This window comes from Ahaetulla prasina, chromosome 6, assembly GCF_028640845.1.
Source record: "Ahaetulla prasina isolate Xishuangbanna chromosome 6, ASM2864084v1, whole genome shotgun sequence".
Lineage (NCBI taxonomy): Eukaryota > Metazoa > Chordata > Lepidosauria > Squamata > Colubridae > Ahaetulla > Ahaetulla prasina.
Genome location: NC_080544.1, coordinates 62,513,678 through 62,541,620, shown reverse-complemented (window position 1 = coordinate 62,541,620; position 27,943 = coordinate 62,513,678). Strand labels below are relative to the sequence as shown.

The window sequence follows — 27,943 nt, the reverse complement described above, 5'->3', positions numbered from 1 at the left end:
CTTCTTCCTAGGAGCTTGAGGACAAAAGACAGAACAATTTTGTTTTGCTTTTTTGTGTTCTCTAAACTATAAGAAAACTTTATTTCAATGGGTAAATTAATATGTTAAGATTCCCTTTGAGCCCACAAGGCTCTATACCCAAACATACCTTGATTTACTTGAAATGTATTTTCTGTAAGGAAGCCTAACTTGGTGTAAGATGGCTATCCACTATCTTATCAGGTTTACTCTTCCATGGTCTCTGTAGGGCTGCCACCATCCTGTTACGTCTAAAGTCATTCTTTTCACACCATAATCACACTAAGTCATAATGTAGTGATACCAGATTTGGGGTACGAAGTCCTAGATGAACACTACAGAGCAGCAAAGAAAAATATCTTTGCTGCCATAAAATGGCTGTCCAGATTTTTGTAATACAGTACAATACATAGTGATTTGTTGTTTCTTTAGTGTGTGAAGCTAAATATGCTTTTTCTGTTAGTTTCCACTATGCCTCCACAGTTAAACACATTTTTGAAAGGTCATCTTGAAATGGATTAATACATCTAATAAAGGTTGTATGTGGAACATGTTACATTTACATTGTCCAGGTTCTCGCCAGCGTCCAATTTTAAATTATCGTATGCAAAATGAGAAATTATATCGTTAGAGCCAAGTTGCATTAGAAAGCGGATGAGCTTTTAAGATGGCAAATAAAGAGACTTCAGATAATGAAAAATCACAATATTAAGGAAAGAACCTTAGGAAAGAATCCTACATGAACTTATTTTGATATAATATATTTTTAATTCAGCAAGTTTAAATTATAGGAAAGCAGAAAACTCTTTAAAAAAATAAACAGAAGCAATGGTATCCCTTAGAGACAATTTATCTTTTCTTTTTACTTCACATGCAAATACTGCCTCTCCCTTACTTGAACAATAAAATTGCAGTAAGTGACTTCAGAAATACCTCTGTGGACCTGCCACTGTTAGATGTGTCTGTCCATGAAATGTTAGTAGTGCCACTTTTGGATCTTTACCAGCTAAACAGCTAGAGAAATGGACTTCAAAACCATTTTTAAGTATTCAATGATCTCAATTTTGAGCCTGATCAAGAAGATGCATAAAGGTCAAATTTTGGAGGCATCTCTACTAAAATTTGTAATACATTTTTTCTTTATCTTTCCCTCAGTCGTCTCTCCTGTATGTGTTTAAGCTATACCATCAAAGGAACTAAATTTTAAACAAGTGCATATTATTTCTCCCAGAGAACTGATATCAACTCTTCTTTTCTTGTCAATTGATTTGAAGTCAGAATATATGGGTCAAAAGCCCATTTATTCACAGGTTACAAATGACAAGGTGATTTGTACCATGATCTGCACTTCATACCATCAGCCGAAACCCTGCTGGTGCTGTTTACCAGTAACAGTATGTCTAGGGCTGATTTGGATAATGCACAGATGCAGATGAACTCTTGAGTATATGGTGCGATGTTGTTGCATATACATGCACTCATATCTTCTCCTGGACTACACTAATGGAGTGGCATGTCTAGCAGGAAAGAAGGCCTGTGTGCCCTCCGTTATATTTTTCCCCAATGATAGTAACAGATGGTGAGGACACTGCCCTGCTAAGCTACCTAAAGGAATCTTTACACTCCACCAATACACTGTTTTCATTTCCACTTTTTCCTGAGACTTTCTCAGCTCATATTTGCTGATGCCACTTCTGAAGCTTAAATGGCTGTGGTCTCTTTAACCTTAAAGGTAAGGGGTGGTTAATGTTGGAGAAGCAGGTGCTGTCACATACACATGAATCTGGTCACAGTTGGCTGTCATGCTGCAGATCTGGGAAAGAAGACAAATGTTAGACTTATAAGTTTGCAAAAACATGCTCTAATTCATACAACTGATTGATTTACTAGCCAGAACAGAACTGGTATCTTCCTACATACGACGGGAGAAAGTCTAGGGCCCTTTTGGCTCAACTATAATGCATATGGATTGTTCCTCTTAATAATCACCTCTGAAAATATGATTATGATTTCTTACATTAGACTACACATGCACAAGAACAGTTTTTAGCAGCACAAATGGCCCTTAGGACAGGAAGTTTACAGAAGGTTGAAAGAAAAATATCAAGTTTAAAAAAAACACCTATGTTTACATCAATGTAAACTTGAATCACTAAATAAATGGAAAATGGATGATCATACTTCTCAACACTTCCATCTTAAAATGCTTGCAAGTTCACATTTTTGTAATCAATATAATGATTAAAAATCCATTCTATGTGCCTTCCCATCTCCTTTATGTTCACAGAGCATTTTTAAAGTAACATTTGTAGCAAAAAAGATGAATTAAGAATTTAGCAATTACTGCTGGAATTATTTAATGTACCCCAGGCCATAACATCTTAGCACTAATTTGGCCAGGGATATTGTTCAATAGAAATTTCTGGAAATTAGTTTTCTGGTTACTATGGGACTAAGCACAGTGAAATATCATTGTTAGATATTCATTGTTGTATTCCCTATTTGCGCTTTTCTTAGTGGATTGCTTGTACAAGATTGTAGCTCCATTTAGTACAGTAATGTGGCTTTCCAGATGAATCAAACTTGTTCATTACTGTCTTAGTATAAATATTGCTACTTCTTGTATCATTTGTAAACTTCAACAAACTAATGTTCAGCCACTCATCCATTTTGTCAACAAACTCAATGGTGCTGAACATAGTCATGGTATGCATTGATGCTGGCTGTGATATGGCCAGCTGACTAGACAAATAGTGAGTGTGAGGAAGTGGGAATTGGTTAGAATACATTGGGAAACTGTGATGGACAACCTTGTGGACCTAGTGGGCCACTAGCAGTCTACAGTATGGATCAGTTTGGAGATACTGCACAACTTGCTTAATCCAGTCATAGTTCCTTATTGTCTGATCTAGCAGCATGCAATTATGCTGAGTCAAGGGTAGCCACTGGAGGAATAAAAGGTTTCTGATTTTTTCCTGCCTTGCATGCCATAGCCCTGGGCCAGAAAAATACTGTTAAAGCTTTACTACATCAATGAGCCCTTCCATTTTGGCCAGGGAGTCAGCAGAGGCATTGCTTGGATGCTGGAATGTTTAGGAGATGTGTATGGCAATGAGTTTTATAATCAAACACTTTGTATTTGGGTCACTCAGCACGTACAACTTATAGAAACATAGAAAAAGACACAAAGATCCATCAGGTCTGCCCTTTGAGATTTTGTTTGTTTTTGGTTTTTTAATTTATTATTTTTAATTAATTTTATTTTCATTTATTGTTTTAAATTTTATTAATTTTAATTTTTGTTTGTTGATAGATATGTGTTTATCACAAGCATGTTTAAACTCAGTTACTGATGATTGACTTACTACCTCCACTTGAAGTTGGTTCCAAGCTTCCACTACACTTTCTGTGAAGTAATACTTTATAACCTTACTTTTGAACTTCCCTCCTATCAGTTTGAGGTTTTGCTCCCATGTTTCTGACTTTTGCTTCCTTGTTCTGAGCCATGCAAGGCCACTAGTCAGAAGTGATAGTATTATAGGTCCACATGAAATAGTCAGGGGAAGAGCTATGAAAAAATTCAAATGTAATTTCAGTTGAAACTCTCTTCTGATATTTAACTGACAAGTTTCTGGGTTCATACAATACATTGGACTAGCAATTATTTAGTATGTGGATAATTTTGTTGGATAAATGTAGCCTGAGAGTCTATTATGGGCCTGGCTAAAAACAGAAACTTTATGTGCTATTTGAAAATAAATAATGGTTGGTTTGTTTCATTATAATTAATCACATCTAAAATATTCAGAGTGAGTGACTTAGGAAGTAATCAGTACTGCCAAGAATAGGGCAACATATAGTACCAACCTGTGAGAAAGGCAGAGCCATGTTGCCACTCATGTGATAAGCGATGTGAAGTTAGTATTATCATCTGAACTTTTCTCACTGTCTGCTGAAGGTTTTCTCCTCCCACCTGCAGTATCAAGCAGCAGTATCAAAGTTGGTAATCACTGTTAGGGGGGAAAAACCCTACCTCAAAACTAATAGCTCTAAAAAGGGACACTTTCCACTAGTCACTAGTGGGTTAAGCCTCTTTAAGCTCAAGAGTTGTAAGTAATATGCTGGCTGGTATATCCTGGATACTTGTGCCATAACATCAACAATAAATAGAGTAGGGTGGGGGAGGGCGGTAACAGTACTTGAGCAGCCAAAACTACATTCCATCTGCCATGGATTTTATGTGAACAAATGCCTCCCCCAGGACTTTGATATGACTTACTAAGTGTCCAAAGTAACTTCTTTCCTAGGGGTTCCTGAGAAGCACTTGGAGATGTGCTGAGCTCCATTTCCCTGTTTGAGGACTCAGGTTCCAGCCTGACAATATAGTCTTCATTTTCTACAAGGCAACAATAATCAAAATAAGTCTGGGATTCCTCCTTTCCTCACAACTCATTGCCTTCTTCCTGCCCTGCTATTATATGCTCTTAAATACTCACTCTGCATGCTGATTTCTGGGTGGCCTGTCAACTCCTCCTGGTTGTGGGGGATCCCCTCCATGTGCAGGAACAAAGAGTCTGTAGGGCTCTTTATATTCCCTTCTGACTTGCTGGCTGCATGATATAAAGAGACCTCAGAAGTATCTGTCAGGACACACATCTCTCATCATAAATATATCATGAGAAGATAGAAACCTGGGTACAGGCACAGTATATTGTAATAAAATAGTTGGTTTAACTTTTTCGAGCTTGGCCTGATTAAGGCGGGTATAAATTTAAAACAGAGAACTAAAATAATTTTGCACAATAAGGCTCCCACAGGCATCTTTTTACAAAGTCACTCTATAGGAACATGTTTGGTTGTACACCTACCCACAATGCTACTTCTCTCATTCAAGAGGATAGCAGGGTCATCCTTGGGTGTTTGTGGGGTGCCTCTGACTGTGGGAGCCTTTGTGGAATCACCATCATTGAAAACATCCATGTCAGGGGTCTGGGGAGAGCTATCCATGCGGCTGGCAGCGAGTGCATTCTGATACTGTTGCCGAGTAATCTAGGAACCAAACAGAGGAATTGCCAGATAACTACCTAGTTCTGCAAATTCATTTCTCCAGTGTTTCTAACTTCTACTATATTTCTGTGTGTTTTCCCCAATCTGGTGCCATTGAAGGATGTTGTACCTAACATCAAAAAGTCATCAAAAAAGCACAATAAAGAATGTTCTTTCTGCACCAACTCAGAAAGCTCAAACTGCCCAGGGAGCTTCTGATACAGTTCTACAGAGGAATTATTGAATCTCTCATCTGCACCTCTATAACTGTCTGGTTTGGTTCTGCAACCCAACAAGACAGACACAGACTTCAGAGAATAATTAGAACTGCAAAAAAAAAAAAAAATTACCACAACCTGCCTTCCATTGAGGACCTGTATACTGCACAAGTCAAAAAGAGGCTGTGAAAATATTTACAGACCCCTCGCATCCTGGACATAAACTGTTTCAACTCTTACCCTCAAAACAATGCTATAGAGCACTGTACACCAGAACAATTAGACACAAGACAGTTTTTTCCCGAAAGCCATCACTCTGCTAAACAAATAATTCCTTCAACACTGTCAAACTAGTTACTAAGTCTGCATTACTATTAATCTTCTCATCGTTCCTATCACCGATCTCCTCCCACTTATGACTGTATGACTGTAACCTTGTTGCTGGTATCCATACAGTTTATATTGACTGTTTCCTAATATGATTTGATTGCTTATTTGTTCCCTATGAGTATGACTTAGAATTCTTGATGAAGGTATCTTTTCTTTTATGTACACTGAGAGACAAATTCCTTGTGTGCCCAATCACATGTGGCCAATAAAAAATTCTATTCTATTCTATTCTATTCTATTCTATTCTATTCTATTCTATTCTATTCTATTCTATTCTATTCTATTCCCAACAAACCTAGAGGGCTCTAGACAACAGATTTGGAGAGATGTTCTGCTACCACTTACAACCCATCACTTTACATCTTGAGTGCAAGGACTTTTTCACTTCACACATCTCCCTTTTCTTTTTCATTGACTAGAAAATTGCTGTAAAATTACACAACCCTGTTTCCATCAGAAGCCTGTCTCTTCAGATTGGGGGGGCGGCGGCTCTATGTGCTTCTATTGTTGCCTTCAGGTTTATATTTCCTATTTTCTACAAATCAGGCCTTAAATAAATTTTTTTGTCTCATCTTCCCAACTCTTGATTCTTTTTCACCTCAACTCTGTGCAGTTCTCATTTGTGAAGAGCTGCCCTTTTCTTATTTCATTTCATCATTTGTATTACACTTTTCGGCAGGAGGGTGGGGATGCCTTCAAGTCAGTGTTTGACTCCTGGCAACCATCTGAACTAGTAACTGCTGTTTTCTTGGTATGATTTTCAGAAGTGGTTTGCCACTGCTTCCTTCCTAGGGCTGACAGAGAATGACTGGTGCAAGATCACCCAGCTGGCTTTGTGCCTAAAGTGAGACTAGAACTCACAATCTCCTGGTTTCAAGCCCAGTGTCTTAACCACTACAGCCTCTATACATTGGTCTCCCCTCAATATCCATTCTTCCCTGCAATATTATTTATACTATTCTGCTCCACAGAATATGACTTTCCTCAACATATTTGCTTTCAAAGTTGCATTCATCATATTGTTTTTGTCTTTTTCTCACAGAATTTAAGCACAGAGTAATCAAAACCCTTAATGAATGGAGTTTTATTCCAAGGTTGTTGCATTCCAGGTCCAACACAACCTGAAATCATTATACCTTTCATTATTTGGAAGGAGCTCCTTTTTGCTGTTGTTTAAAAGGCAAGAGAGTAAAGAAAGAAATATATGCTAAGGTCAGATAGAAAAATATAGTTAATTTTATTGGTGATGAAATGTATAGCACGGCTGAAATGCTATACTGTTACAGAATACTTTTCTTAAAAATAAAATGTTATTTGTAAAATAAGTGAGAATTTTAACATGTGCTGGCCATTATGCCAAGACATCTATGTTTAGTGATTTGGTAGAGGCTAATCAAGTAAATTTATTGTTCTTGCATAGCTGGCAATAATGAGTAAAATTACATGTTCCCAACAACTACACTTTCCACAATTTTTAGGTTATACATCTGTACTCATCAGAAACCAGAAGTTTACAAGGATCCCTTGACTCTTCTAAAAGCTTGATAGAAGCAAAATTGTATGCGCTACTCCATTGATTTAACATTCTCCCACCCATTTTTCCTTTATCACTCAATTTTGTCTTGTCTCTTCACTTCTAACTCAAGTTAGTAGGTTCACCAGATTCACATTATCCCTGTGTTATGTCCAGCATGCTTGCTAATTAATTATGCAGTTAACAAATCTATTTTCACATGACGTGCAATCTTGTATAGACATTTTCTTGGACATGATACATGGAGCAATCCTGGCATGAGGCTATTCATAATCCATGGCAAAAAAGAACAATAAGGAGGGCACTTCTTTCAATCACTCAGTCTAGCAGATACCTTGACAAACTGTACATCACAGAGAATATGAACAGAGTAATCTGGAGTGTATATGTTGTTGCTGCCACTATGAAGTTGGGTGCTGCTGCCTCCATAGTCATTACGTTCTCGAATTGGAGACTCAGAGCGGTTTAATCCACTGCAACGGGATGGGGATTGATTCACTAGAAGTAAAGAAGAAGTGATGAACAACAGAAAAAACACAATGCCTAAAATTTGGCTTCTATGAGCTAAGGGGAAGGACTGCTTAAGATTCTCTGCTTAAATGTTCTTAACACTGACAATTTCTCTGAAATGAACTCCACCCATCACAACAATTGGCTTTTCATTTTGCATAAACTTTCTCCCCAAAATCTGAATGTTTATGCGTCAAATTGTTCTTTTAGAAATCTCCACAACAAATGTTTTTGATTTGTCTTTTTGGAAGGAACCCATTTTGATCCAGGTGGATAAATTCATTCAGAAATCTTTTTAACTTCTCTGCCATTATTGATGCAAAAATTTTATAATCTGCATTTAGTAATAATACAGGCCTATACTTCCTTATCTATGTCAAGTCTGAATCTTCTTTCAGAATTAAAGTGACATTAGCATCTACCCAGGTGTTTGGTATCTTAGTTTTTAACAAAACTTCATTGTAAACCTCTAACATTGACAAACTCAGCATATCCTGTAATTGTTTATATACTTCAGCTGGTAGTCCATCTGGTCCTGGGGTTTCATTATTTTTTGTCTCTTCATTACCTCTGTCAGCTCCATCATTGTTATTTTTTCATTTAACATATTTTTAATATTTTCAGTCACTTTGGGTAATTTGGCTTTTTCCAGCTATTGCATTATCCTTTTCTCTGGGATTTTTTGTTATATAATTTTTTGTAGTATTCCTGAATTATTTTCTTTTTAATCTCATTTTGGAACGGAAGTTTCCTTTTCTATCGTGTAATTTGCTTATCCGTCTCTCCTCTGTTCAATTGTTACAGTACAAAATGTTACCGTATGTTTCATGGTTCCTAAATGTTGTGCTTTCTGTTCAGGCTCACAGAACAGGGACTTTGTAATAATGATCAGGGCTTGCAAGGCCATGATGATTGAAGCTAAAAGCAAATTGAAAAAGGAAAGTACCAGATTTTTTAAAAAGGAAAACAAAGGTATATTACAGTAAAATCTTCTTGGCTTAATACCTCAGTGAAATGTAAAACTGCATTTCAACTGCTTCTACTAGAATGCGGGGGTGGGGTGGGGGGGAATCAGCTTTTATGCTGCTGCCTTTTATACAGAATCTTCTTCCAGAAATGGAGGTAGCTGGTTCCTCTCCATGGCGTATCTATAGCTAACAGAGGAATCTTTTAAGTATTTTTATCTTTCTAGTGCAAAATTCCTATATTTATTTATTTATTTATTTATTTAATTAATTCGATTTTTATACCGCCCTTCTCCCGAAGGACTTATATTTAAATTCTCTTGTCTTCCATTCTCCTTTTTAATTTTTGTTTTTCATTTTTCTTGCTTGTATTAATATCTCCATTTATTTTTAGGCTTCCTATTCTGGAAAAACTACTACAGAAACCTACGGCACCTCATGTCTTCTCACAGTAAAGACCCATTCCAAGAAGAACTTACTGCTGATAACTTTATATAGACATAGAGACTTGACTATTTAAATTGGAATTCTGAATTTCACATTTCCTTAACTTGGTGTCTGAATATAATCATTTTTTTTTAATTAAAGACAGTCTACTGAGCACAACAGGATGTATTTTTGAGTGGATCTGCATAGGAGAGAATTGTGAATAAACTTCTTATGGCACAAGACTTTATAAACTGTGATTACTTCAAGAGGCAGTAACTTAAAAGTACACCTCCCACACAATCTTAATTCTTTCCCCTTTAATGATCTGAATTACATAGGTGTTTGAGTGAATGCTTATATACCTAGATTTTTCCTCCTGTATTATCATTACTTCTTTCCCCCTTTCAATTATTGCCACTTGGCTGCTTTATTAAGCTCTCTCTTATGTAAGACTCTCCCGCACACCAGTGAGAATGTTTCTATCATCAACCAGAAGCATGTAGGGTTGCAGCAGTGAATCACAGCTGCAGCTGAAGAGTTTCAGCCCTCTTTAATAGCTTTCTCCTCACTTAAATCGGATTACTGGAACATACCGGTACTTTTGAGTAACACATTTCCTAAAGTGGAAAAGGTTAGGCAATATTTAAACTATTGAGATTATGTAGTGTCAATTTTCAAAAAGTCGTTGTCATGAGAACAGCAATCCCAGAATGCCCATTTTCCTGTAAAACAAGCCAGCCTCCAAATTATTCTTTATAAAGTCAATGAGTCCTTTGTAAGGGACCCAAGCATGTTTTTGTAAATAAACACAATGGCAAGTTAATCCTTTGCTTTGGACTATATTAGCTTCTTCTTTTATTAAAAAATAATCTTTTAAGAAATGCTTATCTCCTTATATGACAATAGCATGAGAAAAATAGGCATTGTTGTAATAATATGCATGGGTCTGAACACAAAATATTACTCAGCATGGGCAAAACAGATTCAGTAGACAAACAGAACACATGCACACATGTTTACAGTGTTTTGCTTTGCAAGCATGCAGGATATTCTAAGCCTATATCTTTCATAGGAGGAAAGAGTCAGAGAAGAACACCCCCTCCCTGAATTATAAGGCGGCAAAGCTGGGGTTCTTTCTGGGTGACATATACTGTATATTATTACCTGGGGACCCAGCCAAAGATTCCCCTCGGCTGAAGGCAAAGGTACGAGACACAGACACGGGCACTAAAGAGAAGACAAGGATCAGGAGACAAAAACCAGGAGAAAAGAGAAAAGGAGCAAGGAAACTTTAGAAGGAACAAAGAGTGAGCTACTCAGCATCATGGGCAGGTTAGAGCTATGAACATTACCTAAGCTCTTTTCATTTTATAAAATTTAGTTTTATTTCTTGGACAAGGAGAAGTAAACAGAATGTAAGTTTTGGAGGGGGGGGGAAAGTTCCTCTGCAGGCTACCTAGCATTATATCCTGGATATTGCATTTCATTTCACTTCACATCACTACATTGAGACTCACAGAAATTAAAAACAGTGGATTTAACAAATACTTCATGAGCATTTATAGATCCACGATGCAATTCCACAAATCACCATTTGATGGCACCAAGAACACAGACAATGGAATGCAGATAGCTAAACACCAAATTAGTTTTAAAATATTCATGAGTTACAGACCCAAGCTTTAGAAGTTGCCTTATTTTTACAGACTTACCTGAACTGCACTGAGTGCACATTTATTTGATTGATTTACTATTCAGAATAGTTTATGCAGGACCAGCTCTAGCTTTCAAAGGCAAGGGAAATAATGCAAAAATGCACACATTTACAATATGTCTGGCACAACAAATGGGGCCAGCAGAAGCAAATAAGAAAGTCAAGGAAGTGGAGCTTTTTAAAAAATGTATATTGAACCCCCAGTAAGAGATAATGAAAAGTAGAGAAGAAAATGAAACCAGCAAAGACATGTAGCTACAGTAGATGCTGCTATTAGCTAAAACAGACTGCAGAAATCTCCCAAGGGGGCTATGGATACCTGTGGTAGATATATTAATATATACAACTGGTCAGTCAACTGAAGGTCAGGTTTTTATATGGTTGCATTATATATTTGTTATATACAAATATACATTTGTTCATTACAGAAAAGGAATAGGAAAGAAAAAATATATATTACACCAGCTTCATTTACTATAAATTAACTATGCTGACTTAAAATGAAGTCCAGCAGGTCTGGAAAGAACCAAGTTGGTGATCAACATATTTAAATATCTCACCAATAAAACAAATATCAAATGGATTATCTTAGTAGCAGAACAGAGTATTTGCAAATATTTATCTGTGGCCCTTTTTCTCTGGGATGGCTTATGGTATCTCCACGATTTCTTCATTCCTCATCCTTTGCGGCCTCTGACCCGGCGCAGATCTCGCCCGGCCTCTTGGTTCTCCGAGGGGCTAAGGGAGATGAAACGCCGGAGAAGACGCCTAGAGAGCACCTGGAGGTCCAGTCGTTCCGAAGCTGATCGGACACTAGTTAGGTCCTATTCTAGGACCTACCTAGTGGCAATGAGGGAGGCGAGGCGTTCCTACGCCTCCACCCTCATTGCGTCGGCAGATAACCCCCCGGCCGCCCTGTTTCGGGTAGCCCGCTCCCTCCTTCATCAGGAGGTGCGGGACGACCCGTTGCAGGGACGTGCCGAGGAGTTTAGTGGTTATCTATACGATAAAATCGCTCAGCTCCGGGACGGTCTGGACCGACATTGGGATGACCCAAGCGAGGGAGAGGAGGCACGTCTTGTCGAGTCTGTTTGGGATGAGTTTGACCCTGTGGCTCCCGAGGACGTGGACAGGTTGTTGGGGAGGCTTCACGCCACGACATGTTTACTGGACCCGTGTCCATCCTGGCTGGTACTGGCCACTCAGGAGGTGACACGAGGCTGGCTCCAGAGGATTATCAATGCTTCTTTGTTGGAAGGGGTTTTCCCTGCCGCCTTGAAAGAGGCGGTGGTGAGACCCCTCCTCAAGAAGCCCTCCCTGGACCCAGCTATTTTGGCTAATTATCGTCTAGTCTCCAACCTTCGCTTTGTGGCGAAGGTTGTAGAGAGTGCTGTGGCGCGACAGCTACCCCGATACCTGGATGAAGCTGTCTATCTGGACCCGTTCCAGTCCGGCTTCCGACCCGGATACAGCACGGAGACAGCTTTGGTCGCGTTGGTGGATGATCTCTGGAGGGCCAGGGACAGGGGTTATTCCTCTGCCCTGGTCCTATTAGACCTCTCAGCGGCTTTTGATACCATCGACCATGGTATCCTGCTGCGCCGGTTGGGGGGATTGGGAGTGGGAGGCACCGTGTATCGGTGGTTCTCCTCCTATCTCTCCGACCGGTCGCAGACGGTGTTGACAGGGGGGCAGAGGTCGACCGCAAGGTGCCTCACTTGTGGGGTGCCGCAGGGGTCGATCCTCTCGCCCCCTGTTCAACATCTATATGAAGCCGTTGGGTGAGATCATCAGTGGCTTCGGGGTGAGATACCAGCTGTACGCTGATGACACCCAGCTGTACTTTTCCACCCCGGGCCACCCCAATGAAGTTGTTGAAGTGCTGTCCCGGTGTTTGGGAGCCGTACGGGTCTGGATGGGGAGAAACAGGCTCAAGCTTAATCCCTCCAAGACGGAGTGGCTGTGGATGCCGGCATCCCGATTCAGTCAGCTGCAGCTGCGGCTGACTGTTGGAGGCGAGTTATTGGCCCCAAAGGATAGGGTGCGCAACTTAGGTGTCCTCCTGGATGAACGGCTGTCGTTTGAAGATCATTTGTCGGCCGGCTCCAGGAGGGCCTTCCACCAGGTTCGCCTGGTTCGGCAGTTGCGCCCCTTCCTTGATCGGGATGCCTTATGCACGGTCACTCATGCGCTCGTTACCTCTCGCTTGGATTATTGTAATGCTCTCTACATGGGGCTCCCCTTGAGGTGCACTCGGAGGCTTCAGTTAGTCCAGAATGCAGCTGCGCGGGTGATAGAGGGAGCTTCGCGTAGCTCCCATGTAACACCGCTCCTGCGCAGACTGCACTGGCTACCTGTGGCCTTTCGGGTGCACTTTAAGGTTTTGGTTACGACCTTTAAAGCGCTCCATGGCTTAGGGCCTGGGTACTTACGGGACCGCCTGCTGTTACCACATGCCTCCCACCGACCCGTACGCTCTCACAGAGAGGGACTTCTCAGGGTGCCGTCCGCCAAGCAATGTCGGCTGGCGGCCCCCAGGGGAAGGTCCTTCTCTGTGGGGGCTCCCACACTCTGGAACGAGCTTCCCCCGGGCTTACGCCAAATACCTGACCTTCGGACCTTTCGCCGCGAACTGAAGACATATCTTTTCATTCGCGCGGGGCTGGCTTAAATTTTATTGATTTTAAATTTTCTACCACTAATTTTTAAATGGGGTTTTAGTTTTTATATATTTTAAAGTTTCAGGCCAATTATAATAAGTTTTTTAAATTTGCATTTTAAACTGTATATTGTATTGTTTGTTTTTACTTTGCCTGTACACCGCCCTGAGTCCTTCGGGAGAAGGGCGGTATAAAAATCAAATAAATAATAATAATAAAATAATAATAATAATAATCCTGCCGTGACTCCCTCCCTATTTCCCACTGCCCCGAGATGCTCAAAACTTTTCTATTGGGTGCATGCCATGAGTTGCTCCTAAGTGGATCAATACTTTACTGTGGAACTGGTTCAGGATAGAGTACTAAGGCAGATCTTTTTTGTGTTTAAATAACCTTAAACTTCACAACTGTCAGCATGAGTTAACTAACACACTTGGCTCCATATTACACTGAGCCATGATTTGTTTCGGGTTTAGGGTATTTTGCAAACAAGAACAAGTATTTCTTGTGTAGTAAACCAATCTTTAAAATAGCCTTGGCTTAACCAGAATCTACAGTTCTATCAACTATGTCATTAGAGCTGTTGCTCTAAAACATACATATCATATTATATATTAAAGAAGCTTTATGTAGCAAAACTATATGATAAGATTATCTACTGTAGCTGACCCACCCCATCCTGATTCATAATTCTATTGTAGGAGGATTAGGGTGTCAAGAAACAGTGGACTTTATTTAACTTTTCTGGTAGAGCTGGCAATGCTTAGTGAAAATGGCCCTCCTTTCCATATCACCTTATTAAAAAACAAGTCAGGTAGGAAGTACATACACAGGAAAGATGATCCAGCCAGGCTGCTCATTTTACGCCCATCGTTATCTGAAAAGACAGGGAAAAATGGAAGACGAATCCCAATCAGACCTTTATTGTATCATCCCTGCTCTGAACAGGGGAAAGACACATTTTCAGGTATATAGAGGCAGAAGGTTAATATCAACTGTTGCTTGCCTGGATCAGGCTCAAATGAATGGCTCAAATATTGTTATTTGTTTTTTCAAGACCTGCCTGCTTGTAAGAAAAAGAAAATTGCTTTATAAATCTCTTTTTTCCCCAACATATGATTTTCTATTAATGTTGCAATACTGCAATTTTGTGTAATATGAAATGAAGGTGTTCTACTTAAAAATATTTTAGCCTTATCATTTTATCAATGTGTCAGTGGCTCCTTCCAAAAGCTCAGGAGAAGGGATAGAAACCAAACAAGTGAGGGCTGGAAAAAGAATAGTCCTGAAATCACATGCAACCTACTGGTATTCATTTTGCAGATGGGTCCAAACACTAGGTACTTTTTTCAATTTGTAAGAGTTTGAGAAGCGTTAGGCATTGCAGATGCCTAAGGGCCTTCCACCAGGTTCGCCTGGTTCGCAGTTGCGCCTTCCTTGATCGGGATGCCTTATGCACGGTCACTCATGCGCCTGCTACCTCTCGCTTGTATTATTGTAATGCTCTCTACATGGGGCTCCCCTTGAGGTGCACTCGGAGGCTTCAGTTAGTCCAGAATGCAGCTGCGCGGGTGATAGAGGGAGCTTCGCGTAGCTCCCGTGTAACACCGCTCCTGCGCAGACTGCACTGGCTACCTGTGGCCTTTCGGGTGCACTTTAAGGTTTTGGTTACGACCTTTAAAGCGCTCCATGGCTTAGGGCCTGGGTACTTACGGGACCGCCTGCTGTTACCACATGCCTCCCACCGACCCGTACGCTCCCACAGAGGGACTTCTCAGGGTGCCGTCCGCCAAACAATGTCGGCTGGCGGCCCCAGGAAGGTCCTTCTCTGTGGGGGCTCCCACACTCTGGAACGAGCTTCCCCCGGGCTTACGCCAAATACCTGACCTTCGGACCTTTCGCCGCGAACTGAAGACATATCTTTTTATTCGCGCGGGGCTGGCTTAAATTTTATTGATTTTAAATTTTTTACCACTAATTTTAAATGGGGTTTTAGGTTTTATATATTTTAAAGTTTCAGGCCAATTATAATAAGTTTTTTAAATTTGCATTTTAAACTGTATATTGTATTGTTGTTCTTACTTTGCCTGTACACCGCCCTGAGTCCTTCGGGAGAAGGGCGGTATAAAAATCCAATAAATAATAATAAAAAATAATAATAATAATAATCCTGCCGTGACTCCCTCCCTATTTCCCACTGCCCCGAGATGCTCAAAACTTTTCTATAGGGTGCATGCCATGAGTTGCTCCTAAGTGGATCAATACTTTACTGTGGAACTGGTTCAGGATAGAGTACTAAGGCAGATCTTTTTTGTGTTTAAATAACCTTAAACTTCACAACTGTCAGCATGAGTTAACTAACACACTTGGCTCCATATTACACTGAGCCATGATTTGTTTCGGGTTTAGGGTATTTTGCAAACAAGAACAAGTATTTCTTGTGTAGTAAACCAATCTTTAAAATAGCCTTGGCTTAACCAGAATCTACAGTTCTATCAACTATGTCATTAGAGCTGTTGCTCTAAAACATACATATCATATTATATATTAAAGAAGCTTTATGTAGCAAAACTATATGATAAGATTATCTACTGTAGCTGACCCACCCCATCCTGATTCATAATTCTATTGTAGGAGGATTAGGGTGTCAAGAAACAGTGGACTTTATTTAACTTTTCTGGTAGAGCTGGCAATGCTTAGTGAAAATGGCCCTCCTTTCCATATCACCTTATTAAAAAACAAGTCAGGTAGGAAGTACATACACAGGAAAGATGATCCAGCCAGGCTGCTCATTTTACGCCCATCGTTATCTGAAAAGACAGGGAAAAATGGAAGACGAATCCCAATCAGACCTTTATTGTATCATCCCTGCTCTGAACAGGGGAAAGACACATTTTCAGGTATATAGAGGCAGAAGGTTAATATCAACTGTTGCTTGCCTGGATCAGGCTCAAATGAATGGCTCAAATATTGTTATTTGTTTTTTCAAGACCTGCCTGCTTGTAAGAAAAAGAAAATTGCTTTATAAATCTCTTTTTTCCCCAACATATGATTTTCTATTAATGTTGCAATACTGCAATTTTGTGTAATATGAAATGAAGGTGTTCTACTTAAAAATATTTTAGCCTTATCATTTTATCAATGTGTCAGTGGCTCCTTCCAAAAGCTCAGGAGAAGGGATAGAAACCAAACAAGTGAGGGCTGGAAAAAGAATAGTCCTGAAATCACATGCAACCTACTGGTATTCATTTTGCAGATGGGTCCAAACACTAGGTACTTTTTTCAATTTGTAAGAGTTTGAGAAGCGTTAGGCATTGCAGATGCCTAAGGTACACATTTCACTCCTTAAAAACTTCTATACTTTCTCCTGATTCAGGCCCAGGGTCTACTACCACTTTTGGAACTCATATTGCAAAGTCTGGAGTAATTCTTCAGCCAACAGACGTTATGCTACATAGCTTTTTCCAGCCCTCCCCTACATTATGGAGTCTGTTTTCTGTTGCCTTTTTCTTATAAACATTATATTTGCCTAAATGCTTAGTAAATGAAAATCAGAATAAATTTGCAAGTTCCTATATATTACATATTTAGGCTCATTTATTCTGAATATTCTAGGTTCTGTTTCTGTGACTTCTATCATCCTATTCTGTGCTTAATTTTAGATTTCTACCTGAACAGATGACAGTCATGATTGCTGGGACACCATAGTATGTGAAAGCACCATTTTCAAATCGCAGTCCTTCTTTTCCCACTTCCACCTCCACTTTTCCCTAAAAAACAAAACAAAATAAAACAAAGGCTGTATCATTTCTCTTCCATATCTGATCACTCATTGAAAAAAGGGAAAATATACATAATGTAACCCAAGAAAATGACTTCAGGTAAGAATAAGGCCAATTCATTCACAAATATTTGTAGGTGTTCTTTCATAAAAGAAAAAAAAACCAGAAATATGAATCAAAATAGCTAGGGAACATCAGAAAAGATATCTTGAAGTACTCAATAATATAGCAGCTATGGAAATATAAAAGGGAAGGACAGTAGAACTAAAGATCCTAAGAAAAAATGAGCAAGGTTAACCAATCCTAAGGAAATTTATTAGGGAACCATTAAAACAATACCAGTCAAATTAAAACATAATCTTTCAGCCCCAGTTCCAAATTCATGGGAGTCTAGTAACGCTTTAAATTTAAATGACTAGTTGGATAATATTTAAATTTTAAAAAAATATGAATAATGTGCCCCAATGATAAGACAAAAACATATTGTCAAACTTACTTGGATAAAACTTAGTCACTTCAAGACAAATTTCTAAAAATTATTTTTCTCTTAATTGTTCCCCTTTATTTAAAACTTGAAACAAATATGCTTTATGTAAAACTGAAACTCAGATCTGGATTTTTATTTGCAGGCCAACTACTTATTCTTTATTCTCTAATAAGACCTATACAACCTACTTGAGTGAACTTGTAATTTTAGAAAGATTTTCTCATGATCAGAACTGATGTGTTACTTGGAATACACTACCTGACTCTGTGGTCTCTTCCCAAAATCCCCAAAGCTTTAACCAAAAACTGTCTACTATTGACCTCACCCCATTCCTAAGAGGTCTGTAAGGGGCGTGCATAAGAGCACAAGCGTGCCTAGCATTCCTGTCCTATTGTTTCCTTTCATTATATCCAATTAATATAGTTATTACATACTTATGCTTATATATATGCTTATATAAAAAGGTAAAGGTTCCCCTCGCACATACGTGCTAGTTGTTGCCGATTCTAGTTATTTCATTCTTATGCTTATATATACTGTGTGACAAAATAAATAAATAAATAAAAATAAAATAGCCATTCAGAAATATCTAAAACAAATCCTTGGAACATGTCCTTTCCTATTTTTGGTACAAAGCTTTTTTATTTATTTACACATTTATTTCCCATTTTTAAAAGACTAATTAACCATATAAATGCTTCCTATAACAATAAAGCTGACGTTACAAATTTTTGTCACAATCTTGACAAACCTGTAAAATGAGCACAAAATAGTCAACTGGCCGGTTACGCTGGTAAAGATAGTGTTCAGGTGCTCGCTTGTTTTTGTGATCAAATTTCATCTCCTGGATGACATTGGGATGTTTGAGAAGCCGTAGCAGGATCTTCTCCGAGAGATGTGGCATCTTGAAAGGTTCTACCTCTGCGAAGGAACAAAAGAGTAGAAAAGCAATAACTATACTTTCTGTGCTTGGACAAGTCAGGAGAAAGGTAATTTTTTTCAAATTAAAAAATACTAAGAATTTGAATTATACCAATAATAGTAAAACTAATACAAACTAAACTTAGAATAAGAGAATAGAAAGAAATAATTAGCAGTGCAGAAAAAAAGAATGAAGAAAAAAGGAAGAATACAATAAAGAATACATAAACAAGTGATTTCCAACTTTCATCAGACATATAATTTAATATCTTTCACCTCCTGTAAGATTAAACACCAATATCTCACTCAATATCTCATTGCTTATCTATAGGCAAATTTATAAAACATCAACTTTTCAATCCTACTATCAGCAGAAAGTCCATAAAGAGTTGCTAAAATATTGCAAAAAGGTCTTATAAATTGATCAAATATACCAACTTTATATTACAGCCTTTACATCTAAGAGTCTTAATTATTAATTCGATCAAATGTTGTCACAGGATTTATTTTTTCTTCAATTCTTCTTTATCCCAGATTTTTTCACAGATTTTTTTCAGTTTTAACAAGCTTCTTTTGTAGATCCAGTAAGAAAACATTTTCTTGGTTTATCATTTGTATTTTTCTTTTAATTTTCAAAACTTCAGCAAGTTTCTTTTGTATATCCAGTAAAATCCTCTTCCAAATTATTCTCTTGGCTGTCATTTGGAGTTCCCCATTCTATACTTTTTCTGTTTTGTCACATAATTTTTCTCCCACATCTGTCATTCCTTCATTAATATGTTTAAACATATATCCACAGAAGCAGACATCATTACTGACAGTGTGGATATTGTAGTTGCTAACTTCTGGCTCAATTCTTCAAAGATTTCCTTTAATATTTCCAATGTTATAACATTTTGTATCATTTTGTAAGTCCCAGTATGAACTGACATTAATTCTCTTTAAAATCTTTAATCCCCTCTAGGGTCCAGTTTCTAAAATCATAACTTAACTTTTGTTATGACTTGCATTTGCCAGGATAGCCAAAATAAGTCTGTTTCCTATGAGCAATAGTTTTATTTTTATAGCTAATTCCAAAACCTGAATCTTTATATGGAGCTTAATCAATTTGTAATTTCCTTAAATCAAAATCTTATTCAACGTTTTGCTATTTATTTCAAATCAAGTTTTTAAGCTTGTCATTAATTGAAGTTCTTAAGCTTGTCATTAATTGTTCTTTTGTCCAGAGTTGAAGATAAACACACTTGATAAAGACGTTCCAAACTTGTTCTGAAGATCTCTAATAACTTTACTCTAATAAATAAGCAATTTCTGTAAATGATTAGTAAATTATTAGAAAGTGAGCTTTGCAAACTTAGTGTTCTTTAAAACAGCTTCCAGGTTTATGGACCAGCAGGGAAGGGGAGAGAGGGATTGGTTCCACATGAGAAATGGGAGAATAAGTGTGTGAAGCTCCATTTGAACAAATTCTGCTGGTTCTGATAGGCCCACAGCCCAGTAATGGGGTGGTGGGCCAGGAGCTGTGGACCGGAAGTTGGGGACTCCTGCTTTAAAAGGCTTTGCTATGGTTGCAAGCAAGATGGCTGATTCCATCATTTCCCAGCACTCAAACCCATGGAAAAAATGTTGTCGTGGTCTCTTTGTGAGAAGCTGCCATCTAAAGCATATGTGGGTGATCTCCTGTCATCTCCTTAATTGGAGAGGTGCCAAGGAAACAGTTTATTCACTGGTTCCTTAGCCTTTACTATAGTTGTCAGCTGTGCTTTTGCAGAGGTGTCTTCAGGTCACCATATCTTGCCCCAATGGAGAAAGACAGTAGTGAAAGAAAATGATGTGATTACACATCTCATCCATTCTGAATTAAACTGGCTGCTTAAAACATAAACCATAGAAGAATTGGATGACAAATCTTAAGATTAAAAAAAAAACATGAATGCCATTCTGTTCTTAGAAAAGCATAATTCCAAGATATTCATGATACTTGCCAATAGCATGTGTATCAAACAGTAAGTATCATATCAAAGATGCAGCAAACAGCCTAAGAAGAGCCAGATACCTGTAGCCATGAAGCGATGAGTGGCCAGTAGCAGCTGTGGCGAGATTTTTACTCTCATCTCACTATCTGAAAGCCTAAAGATGGAGAAATCATGAGGTTTCCTACCCCGATGGGGGATCCTTTCCTTTTTCTGATTATCTGCTGAGGATTAAGAAAGTAAAAAATATAGTTACGCCTTTGAGAATTTACAAAGGACTTAGTTGTATCTCAGTTCCTAACCTCATTGCAACATTTTGGGTGTGCTGGTCTTACATTGACACAGCTCCCTTATCTTAAATGAGACAGCAATTCTCTGCAGCACTGAAAATATTATCAACTCTGTCCAACCCAAAGCTACAGATTCCTCCTTTTTTGGGAAAGGGCTTTATTAAAATACAAGCTACAATACCTACGCAAAAATTAAAATGTGAAGTGTAATACACTTCAAGGGTTATCAAGCTTATGCTTTGTTTAACAGGATAACAACTTAAGAAGAAGAAAATAAATACCATGCCTTCTTAAACTTTTCTTTGTGTGTGTCTTCAAGTCAGTGTTAACTCCTGGAGACAATTTCTCCAAAATCCCTGCAGTTTTCTTGGCAAGTTTTTGGAAACTGCTTCCTTTGTACAGCTGAGAAAGTGTTACTGGCCCAAGGTCACCCAGTTTGAGGTGACTGTAGAACTCAGTTTCTCAGTTAACAGCTTTGTGCCTTAATTACTACACCAAACTAAAATCTAGTAAGATTGTTGCAGTCTCCAATCTTAATTATACACAATAGCATTTCCCATTCTAGTTCTATCATCCAACATTAAAGGTATTTTTTCATAGTCCATTAATGCCCAAGGATTAGTCTTCCAGTAAAGGAGAAGAAATGAGATGAAGTGAAAGGTTTCATTCTGGAAGATGCTATTCTAAGGATGTACATTTTGCGCTAATGAGATATTAGTATCCAGGGATAGATATATACTTATCCCATTTCATTTAGATGGGCACTGGAGCTGAGATGTATGGGATTCTGGTTTGTCATCAAAGCAATTGCTGTCTGATTCCCTAGCTGAAAACTGCTACTACACAAGAAAAACCACAACAAGAAAAGACTGGCAAGTTCTATATGGCCTAATTGGAGAATAAGAAAAAGAAAGTGAGAATTGTGGAAAGGGAAATGAAGAGATTTTAGCAAGAATTTTATAATTGCTAGAAATAATAGCAAACAAATGATAATTCCTATGTTGTTACTTATCCCCCAAACTATTTGAGGTCTTCTTAGTGGGTCCCCTAATACTTACTATAGAGATCCGTCTCATCCAGAATCTCCGATTTGATTATCTCTTCAATCACATCCTCCAGAGTGACAATTCCCATCACTTCATAGAAAGGGTCTCCTTCCCCTTCATCATTCACTCTCTGTACGATTGCAAGGTGTGATTTACCTAGAAAGAAAGAATGAGAAGAAACAAATTATGCAGGAGATATTTTGTTTAATGCCCACTGCACCCAAAATAAGATAGGAAGTGGATTACTTGAGGATTCTGGGCCTTTGACTAATGTTCACTAAGAAGTAGCCCCCTTCTGAAATGGGAATGAAAAGCAAAGTTATTCCAACCACCTGCTCCTCCATGTGAAGGAAACATAAGCAATCAAGTCTAAGCAATGCAAACATAGACTTGAAGTTGCTTCTTGAAATTCAGGAATATATGCTACTTTTCGTACAGTGAGAAGTAAATTGAAGGAGATGTTATCTTGGGCCCGGGAGAAGGGAGGAATTTATAATGATGGGAGAGAAAAGGAAAGAGGTAATGAAACAGTTACTTTGGGATAGCAGAAAATGTCAAATCAAGGTTGTATGCTCCCCAACAATGAATTCTACAGTACTTCCTACAATTTAACTAGCATCAAAAAGTTTATAAAATGGCCTAAATTTCTGGATATTTGCTAATATTCAAATCCTATGAGGGCAAGCATTTTAGATAACCAAGGTGATGTACTTAGATGCCAATACTTTCTGTAAAAAAATATGTTTGTGAAACATCTGAAAACCTGACACTACTTTTAAAGACAATGAAACAAAGGTTTGATTTTCAATTTTCATTTTAAAAAAGTATGCCAAATTAGCTTGACTTTTTATTATGGTTCACTCCCTACTAGGCCCTATTCCTAACTATATAATGGTGATAAGATAAAGGTACAGGTTCCCCTCGCACATATGTGCTAGTTGTTCCCGACTCTAGGGGGCAGTGCTCATCTCCATTTCAAAGCTGAAGAGCAAGCGCTATCCGAAGATGTCTCCGTGGTCATGTGGCAGGCATGACTAAATGCCAAAGGCACACGGAACGCTGTTACTTTCCCACCAAAGGTGGTCCCTATTTTTCTACCTGCATTTTTTACATGCTTTTGAACTGCTAGGTCGGCAGAAGCTGGAACAAGTAACCCCGTTACACGGCACTAGGGATTCAAACCGCTGCACTGCCGACCTTTCTGATCGATAAGCTCAGCGTCTTACCCACTGAGCCACCGCGTCCCTATAATAGCTGACCTTTATCATGTGCAAATCCTGCCAATGTACTAAATGTGGAATAACTTGTTAAGAAAGCAAACTGAACATTACTCAATTAGCACAATTAAAGCAAGCCACACAATACACTAGGACTGAACACTAGCTAAATCTCATTTAGAATACCATGAGTAGCTTTGATCACTATTTGTAATTTTCTTTGAAGTGGCATTGTTGCGTAATTTTTTAAAAACACTAATTTTTATACTTTCTGATGTTAAGTACAGTGCAGATTTATTGTTTTTCTCTCCGATGCTGTTCCACTTAAATTTCTTAGCCATTCTGATCATCTACTTTATGGTATTTAAAATACAGGTTTTACTAGATACTCATTCTACATAATGCTACTTAACAACGAGCTTTTTGTGCTTATTCCTTCTTCTTATACAAATGGCTACCATACTTATCATAGCTCTGAGAGAAATATAATTTTGGGATATCTATTCCCTCTACCTTTTTAGGCAAACTATAGGCAGTATCTTAAAAACTGAAGTTTGGGAAGATTGAAAACAAAACTCCACGTATTTCAGCTACTCCAGTTTTAGTAGTTGATATTACAAGGTTCACAATAAAATTGTGAATGCTTATGACCCTGAACAACATCAATGAGTCTTAAGGATTTCCATATGGCTACTGAAGAATGGAGAAGTGTTAGGGGAGCCTGTAGTGTACCCCTGGAGATTAACAAAAGAAGGCAAATTCAAGACCAAATGTTCAACACCCAACTTTTCAAGAGCACAGCTGCTTTAGATTGCTGGCATCTGCCACCAGCTCAGCCGAATTACACTAGTATCAGTTAGGGATCTATGGTGATATGTGGAGACACCAATGGCCATTCTCTTGAAAGTGATATTACTCTGATCCAATATGTTCACAGACACAAGAAATACAAAATACTTTTCTGAGAAAGAAGATGATTCTTCTGAATGCAAACTATAACAGTGCAATGTAAATTGTGACAATGCAACTATGTCTCATTTCTTCTTCTCAGGATGAGTTTCATCACTAATTGCAGAACTAAATCCAAAGCCACAATCTATCATGTTGACAAAGAAAAAAACTCATATATTTTGTATAAATGATGTCTGGAAACCCAGAAGTAGCTTTGGATTCTGAGTTGCCATTTATTCATCCAACCCTATCTCATGAGAATTCTTGTCTGACTAAATACCTGTCTTTCTCAATTTAGGTGAGCAATGACCTTGCATATAACCTGTATCAGCAATCCCGAATCTCATTCTTCCTGATGTTTTGGATTTTAATGACTACAATTACCAGCAACCACAGATGGTTAAACAGACTATAGGATTATGGGAATTAAGGACCATCCCATTCAATGCAGAATTCCCAAGTTTACTGGCTCTGCATATGAACTCCACAAATCTAAATTAAACATTAATACTGATAACATATGATGTGCTTTGTTGAATGACTCCAGACTTCTTCACAACCTCACTCGAGTTTGTAGAGAGCTGAAATTGCTTGCAATTTCTTGGTTTTTTCCTTGCCTCCATATTAACAAATTAAGACACCATTTAGTGCCATGTCTGACTAGGATATTGAAGTTGTAAAGACTGCATTAATTGTCCTATAATAATTTTGCTATTGAAGACAGGTTTACAACAGCTATTAGGACAAGAAATAACAGATTTCATTTTGCAGATGAGTCAAAGCTTAATGCTGTAGCACATGCTTTATGCATAAGACTCAGATCTGATCCGCAGAGTAACCAGATAGGACTGGAAAAGACTAAGGTCCTGCCTGAGGAACTAACACCAGTTAACACTGGACAATCTTTATCAACCTGGTATTTTCTACTTATGTTTGACTTTAAAACATAGTATTTTTGAGTCAGTATGGATCAGACTTAACTATTATAATCAGACTTATAATAGTTCCACATGTTCATACCCAGTGTGTCCTGCAACATTCCTAACACTTTGCTGGAATAGGAAAATTATGCCTCATCTTCCCTTTAGAATTGAAGGTAAAGAAATAAGACTCCAATTTCAGCTCATGGTTTCTCTGCACTGAATAGAAAGGCATAAAGTTGTACGCAGAAAGATTGACAACAGCATGTCAGTTCATATAAACAGGGGAACAAATTGGGAAAAATGCTATTAGTTTCAGGAGAAAATTCCTTAGTGTATATGGTACCTCATTTGGAAAACCTTTTGGATAACTCCAGTGATTTACAATGAGCCATATGTGATAAGAGCATAAATGGGAACATATGCACACCCACACTTATATACACACAGACACATTGATGTGCTGTTCTAAGAATTCAGCCACAACATCCAGGCTACAGAAAGAGGGCAGACCAGTGCAGGAGGGGGCACGGTGGGATCCCAGGGTACCTCGCAAGCAGGGTGCACAGGGAGTAGAGAGGCATGTGATGCTGGCAGGAGGCGAGTGGCTGGGGCCCCGGGCCCTCACCCTTCTTGAACTCCTCGAGCAGCGTATCTAGGCGGGTGTCATGGAAAACACAGTGCAGCGGGCGGTGATAGAAGCGAGTAACTGTCTGCAGTGGTGTGCAGTCATCAGGATCCACGAAAGCCAAATCCTTGACAAACAGCAAGTCGACAATGTTGTCTCGTCGCTCACCTTCATATACAGGGATGCGGGTATAGCCTGAGCGAAGAATCTCAGAAATGGTAGTGAAGTCAAGTATGGCAGCAGAGTGCAACATAAAGCAATCATTCAGAGGCGTCAAGATGTCCTCAACTACCTTGGTGCGTAACTCCAGCGCACCCTGGACCATGGCTAGCTCCTCACTTACAAGATCACCATGGGGGTCAGCAGCCCGCAGGGTCTCCAGCAGGCGCTCCCTTGTGGAGAAGGTGCTCAGCTCTTGATGCAAAGCCCAATCCAGCAAACGGCTGAGTGGATAGCATATGGGGAAGGTGGCGGCCATAAGCAGGCGGGTGAGAAAGAGTGTGTGTGCAGCAATGGCTAACCCGTGGCGGGAACAAATGGAGTAGGGCAATATCTCACCGCCCAAGAAGACGACACCGGTGCAGAGCAGCACAGGCAGCCACGGCACACCTTGGCTCTCTTCTGGCAGGGAAATGTGACTGGCTTGCAGGGCAGCGCATAACCAGCCCGCCAGCGTGGCGTTGGCACCCGCCTGTCCGAGCAACAGAGTGCACAGTAGGTAAGTGCCGCTTCCGCCTCGGCCGCGCGCAGCCTCCACCTTGCGCGCCTGGTCCCTCTCTGCAGCCGAGCCACTGTTGCGCAGTACCCGCAGCTCCATCGGATCGAGGGACAGCACGGCCAAGCGGAGGCCACTGAACAGCGCCGACAGAGCTAGCAGGATTAGCGCGCCCAGAGCCCGCAACCAGCCGGCGGTGGGCAACGGGATCAGCCACGCGGCCGAGCCCGCAGCCGGCGCTTCCACTTGCAGCACGAAGCCCCCCGGCGCGCCGTGCAGTTGCCAGGCTCGTCCATCCCAAGCGCAGAGCCCGAACCGACGCCCTTCAGGCCCGGCGCCGGCCTCACCCTTTCGCGGTTCCCGCACTCTCACCTCGGCTAAAGCCGAGCCGGCCGAGCCTCCGGGCAAAAGCGGGCCCAGCACTTCCACGTCCGAGGCCCAGGCGCTGCGTTCGGGGCAGCGCTCCACCTTGGCTGGCTCCTCCACGAAGACGACGCGGCGCTCGACCTCCTCGCTCGCGCTGCTGCCGTTACTGGCGGCGCTCCCTTCGGCCGGCGGCTGGAAGTAGAGGCGCAACAAGAAGCGGGAACCCTCAGCCGCCCGCAGCGCCCCCCCTTCGAGCCACACGAGCCCAGGCGCCGTATCCTCTGGCCGCAGCCCCAGTAGCCACGCCGCTCCGCCAGGGGGCCTGGGCGACAGGGAGAAGAAGAGAAGCAGAACCGCGCCTCGGCTCCGACCCCAACAGCCGGCGTTCCTGCGCTCCAGCCCTCGGCCCAAGGCTGCTGCCGCCTGCCCCACCATCCTCAGCAGCCAGGCGAAAGACAGGGCTTCGAAGAGCAGGCGCCGGCCGCACGTGACTCTCTCGAGGCGCTGGGGGCGGCCGCTGGACCACGTGTGTATGGGGCGAGCCTGCCAGCCCCTTGGCTTTCCTCAGAGGGTCCGGGGCGCCCCATTTACCCACACGGTGGGTAAAGGCTAGCATGCCGCGAAGATGGCTCCGGATGTTATCGGTCGCAGAATTGGGCTTCTCTTCCATGTGGAGCCCACCCACGTTCCCTGTTTCTTCTTCCCTGCGAAATCGGTGGGTCTCTGTTTACAGCATCTGGGTCCCTGGGCCCAGCTGTGATTATTGGGGGCAGGCAGCGTGCAGGGATGCATCATGAAGTGCAGCGAAAACGTGCAGTCCTTAATCCCTCCTTGACCTGCTTGTCTGGGCAACCTGCCAGATCTTCCTACTCTTTAAATATTGATATATGTAGCGCACATTAGGATTCTGGTGCAGTGAGGGGGGTTAATGGAAATTTGCTTCCACTGAGAAGAGAAAATAAAATTAGAAAGGCGGGAAATCGTAATACACTGGAATAACACTGTCAAATCCTGAAGATCCAGAAAGATACAGCCAAACAAGAGGACTGAATGAAATATTAGCTATATCAACAGATCTGATGGATGAGTTTTTGTTTACAGTAATTGCCCTAGGATTGTTTTTTTTCCTTCCTGGTGGACAATGTTCCGCCAGGCCTTCGTAT

General features: G+C 40.2%; 1 protein-coding gene across 7 annotated transcripts; it reads right to left on the bottom strand.

The window, feature by feature from the left end:
- Window positions 1-67: 67 nt before the first annotated feature.
- LOC131201193 (metal transporter CNNM1-like) lies at window positions 68-27,248 on the bottom strand. Of its 7 annotated transcripts, none has more exons than XM_058188894.1 (13): window positions 25,700-27,248; window positions 21,996-22,139; window positions 20,731-20,871; window positions 18,505-18,674; window positions 17,155-17,254; window positions 14,314-14,361; window positions 10,275-10,337; window positions 7,541-7,704; window positions 4,887-5,067; window positions 4,515-4,628; window positions 4,298-4,414; window positions 3,886-3,991; window positions 68-1,831 (listed from the first exon to the last, which is right to left on the bottom strand). In XM_058188894.1, exons 1-12 carry the CDS (start codon window positions 27,213-27,215, stop codon window positions 3,915-3,917), a joined length of 2,835 nt encoding a protein of 944 aa, XP_058044877.1. In that variant the 5' UTR covers window positions 27,216-27,248; the 3' UTR covers window positions 68-1,831; window positions 3,886-3,914. The 7 variants fall into 7 exon arrangements, with proteins under 7 accessions (XP_058044877.1, XP_058044878.1, XP_058044883.1 ...); XM_058188895.1 differs by having other exon boundaries at window positions 20,731-20,868; XM_058188900.1 differs by having other exon boundaries at window positions 25,868-27,248.
- Between the last annotated feature and the right edge of the window lie 695 nt (window positions 27,249-27,943).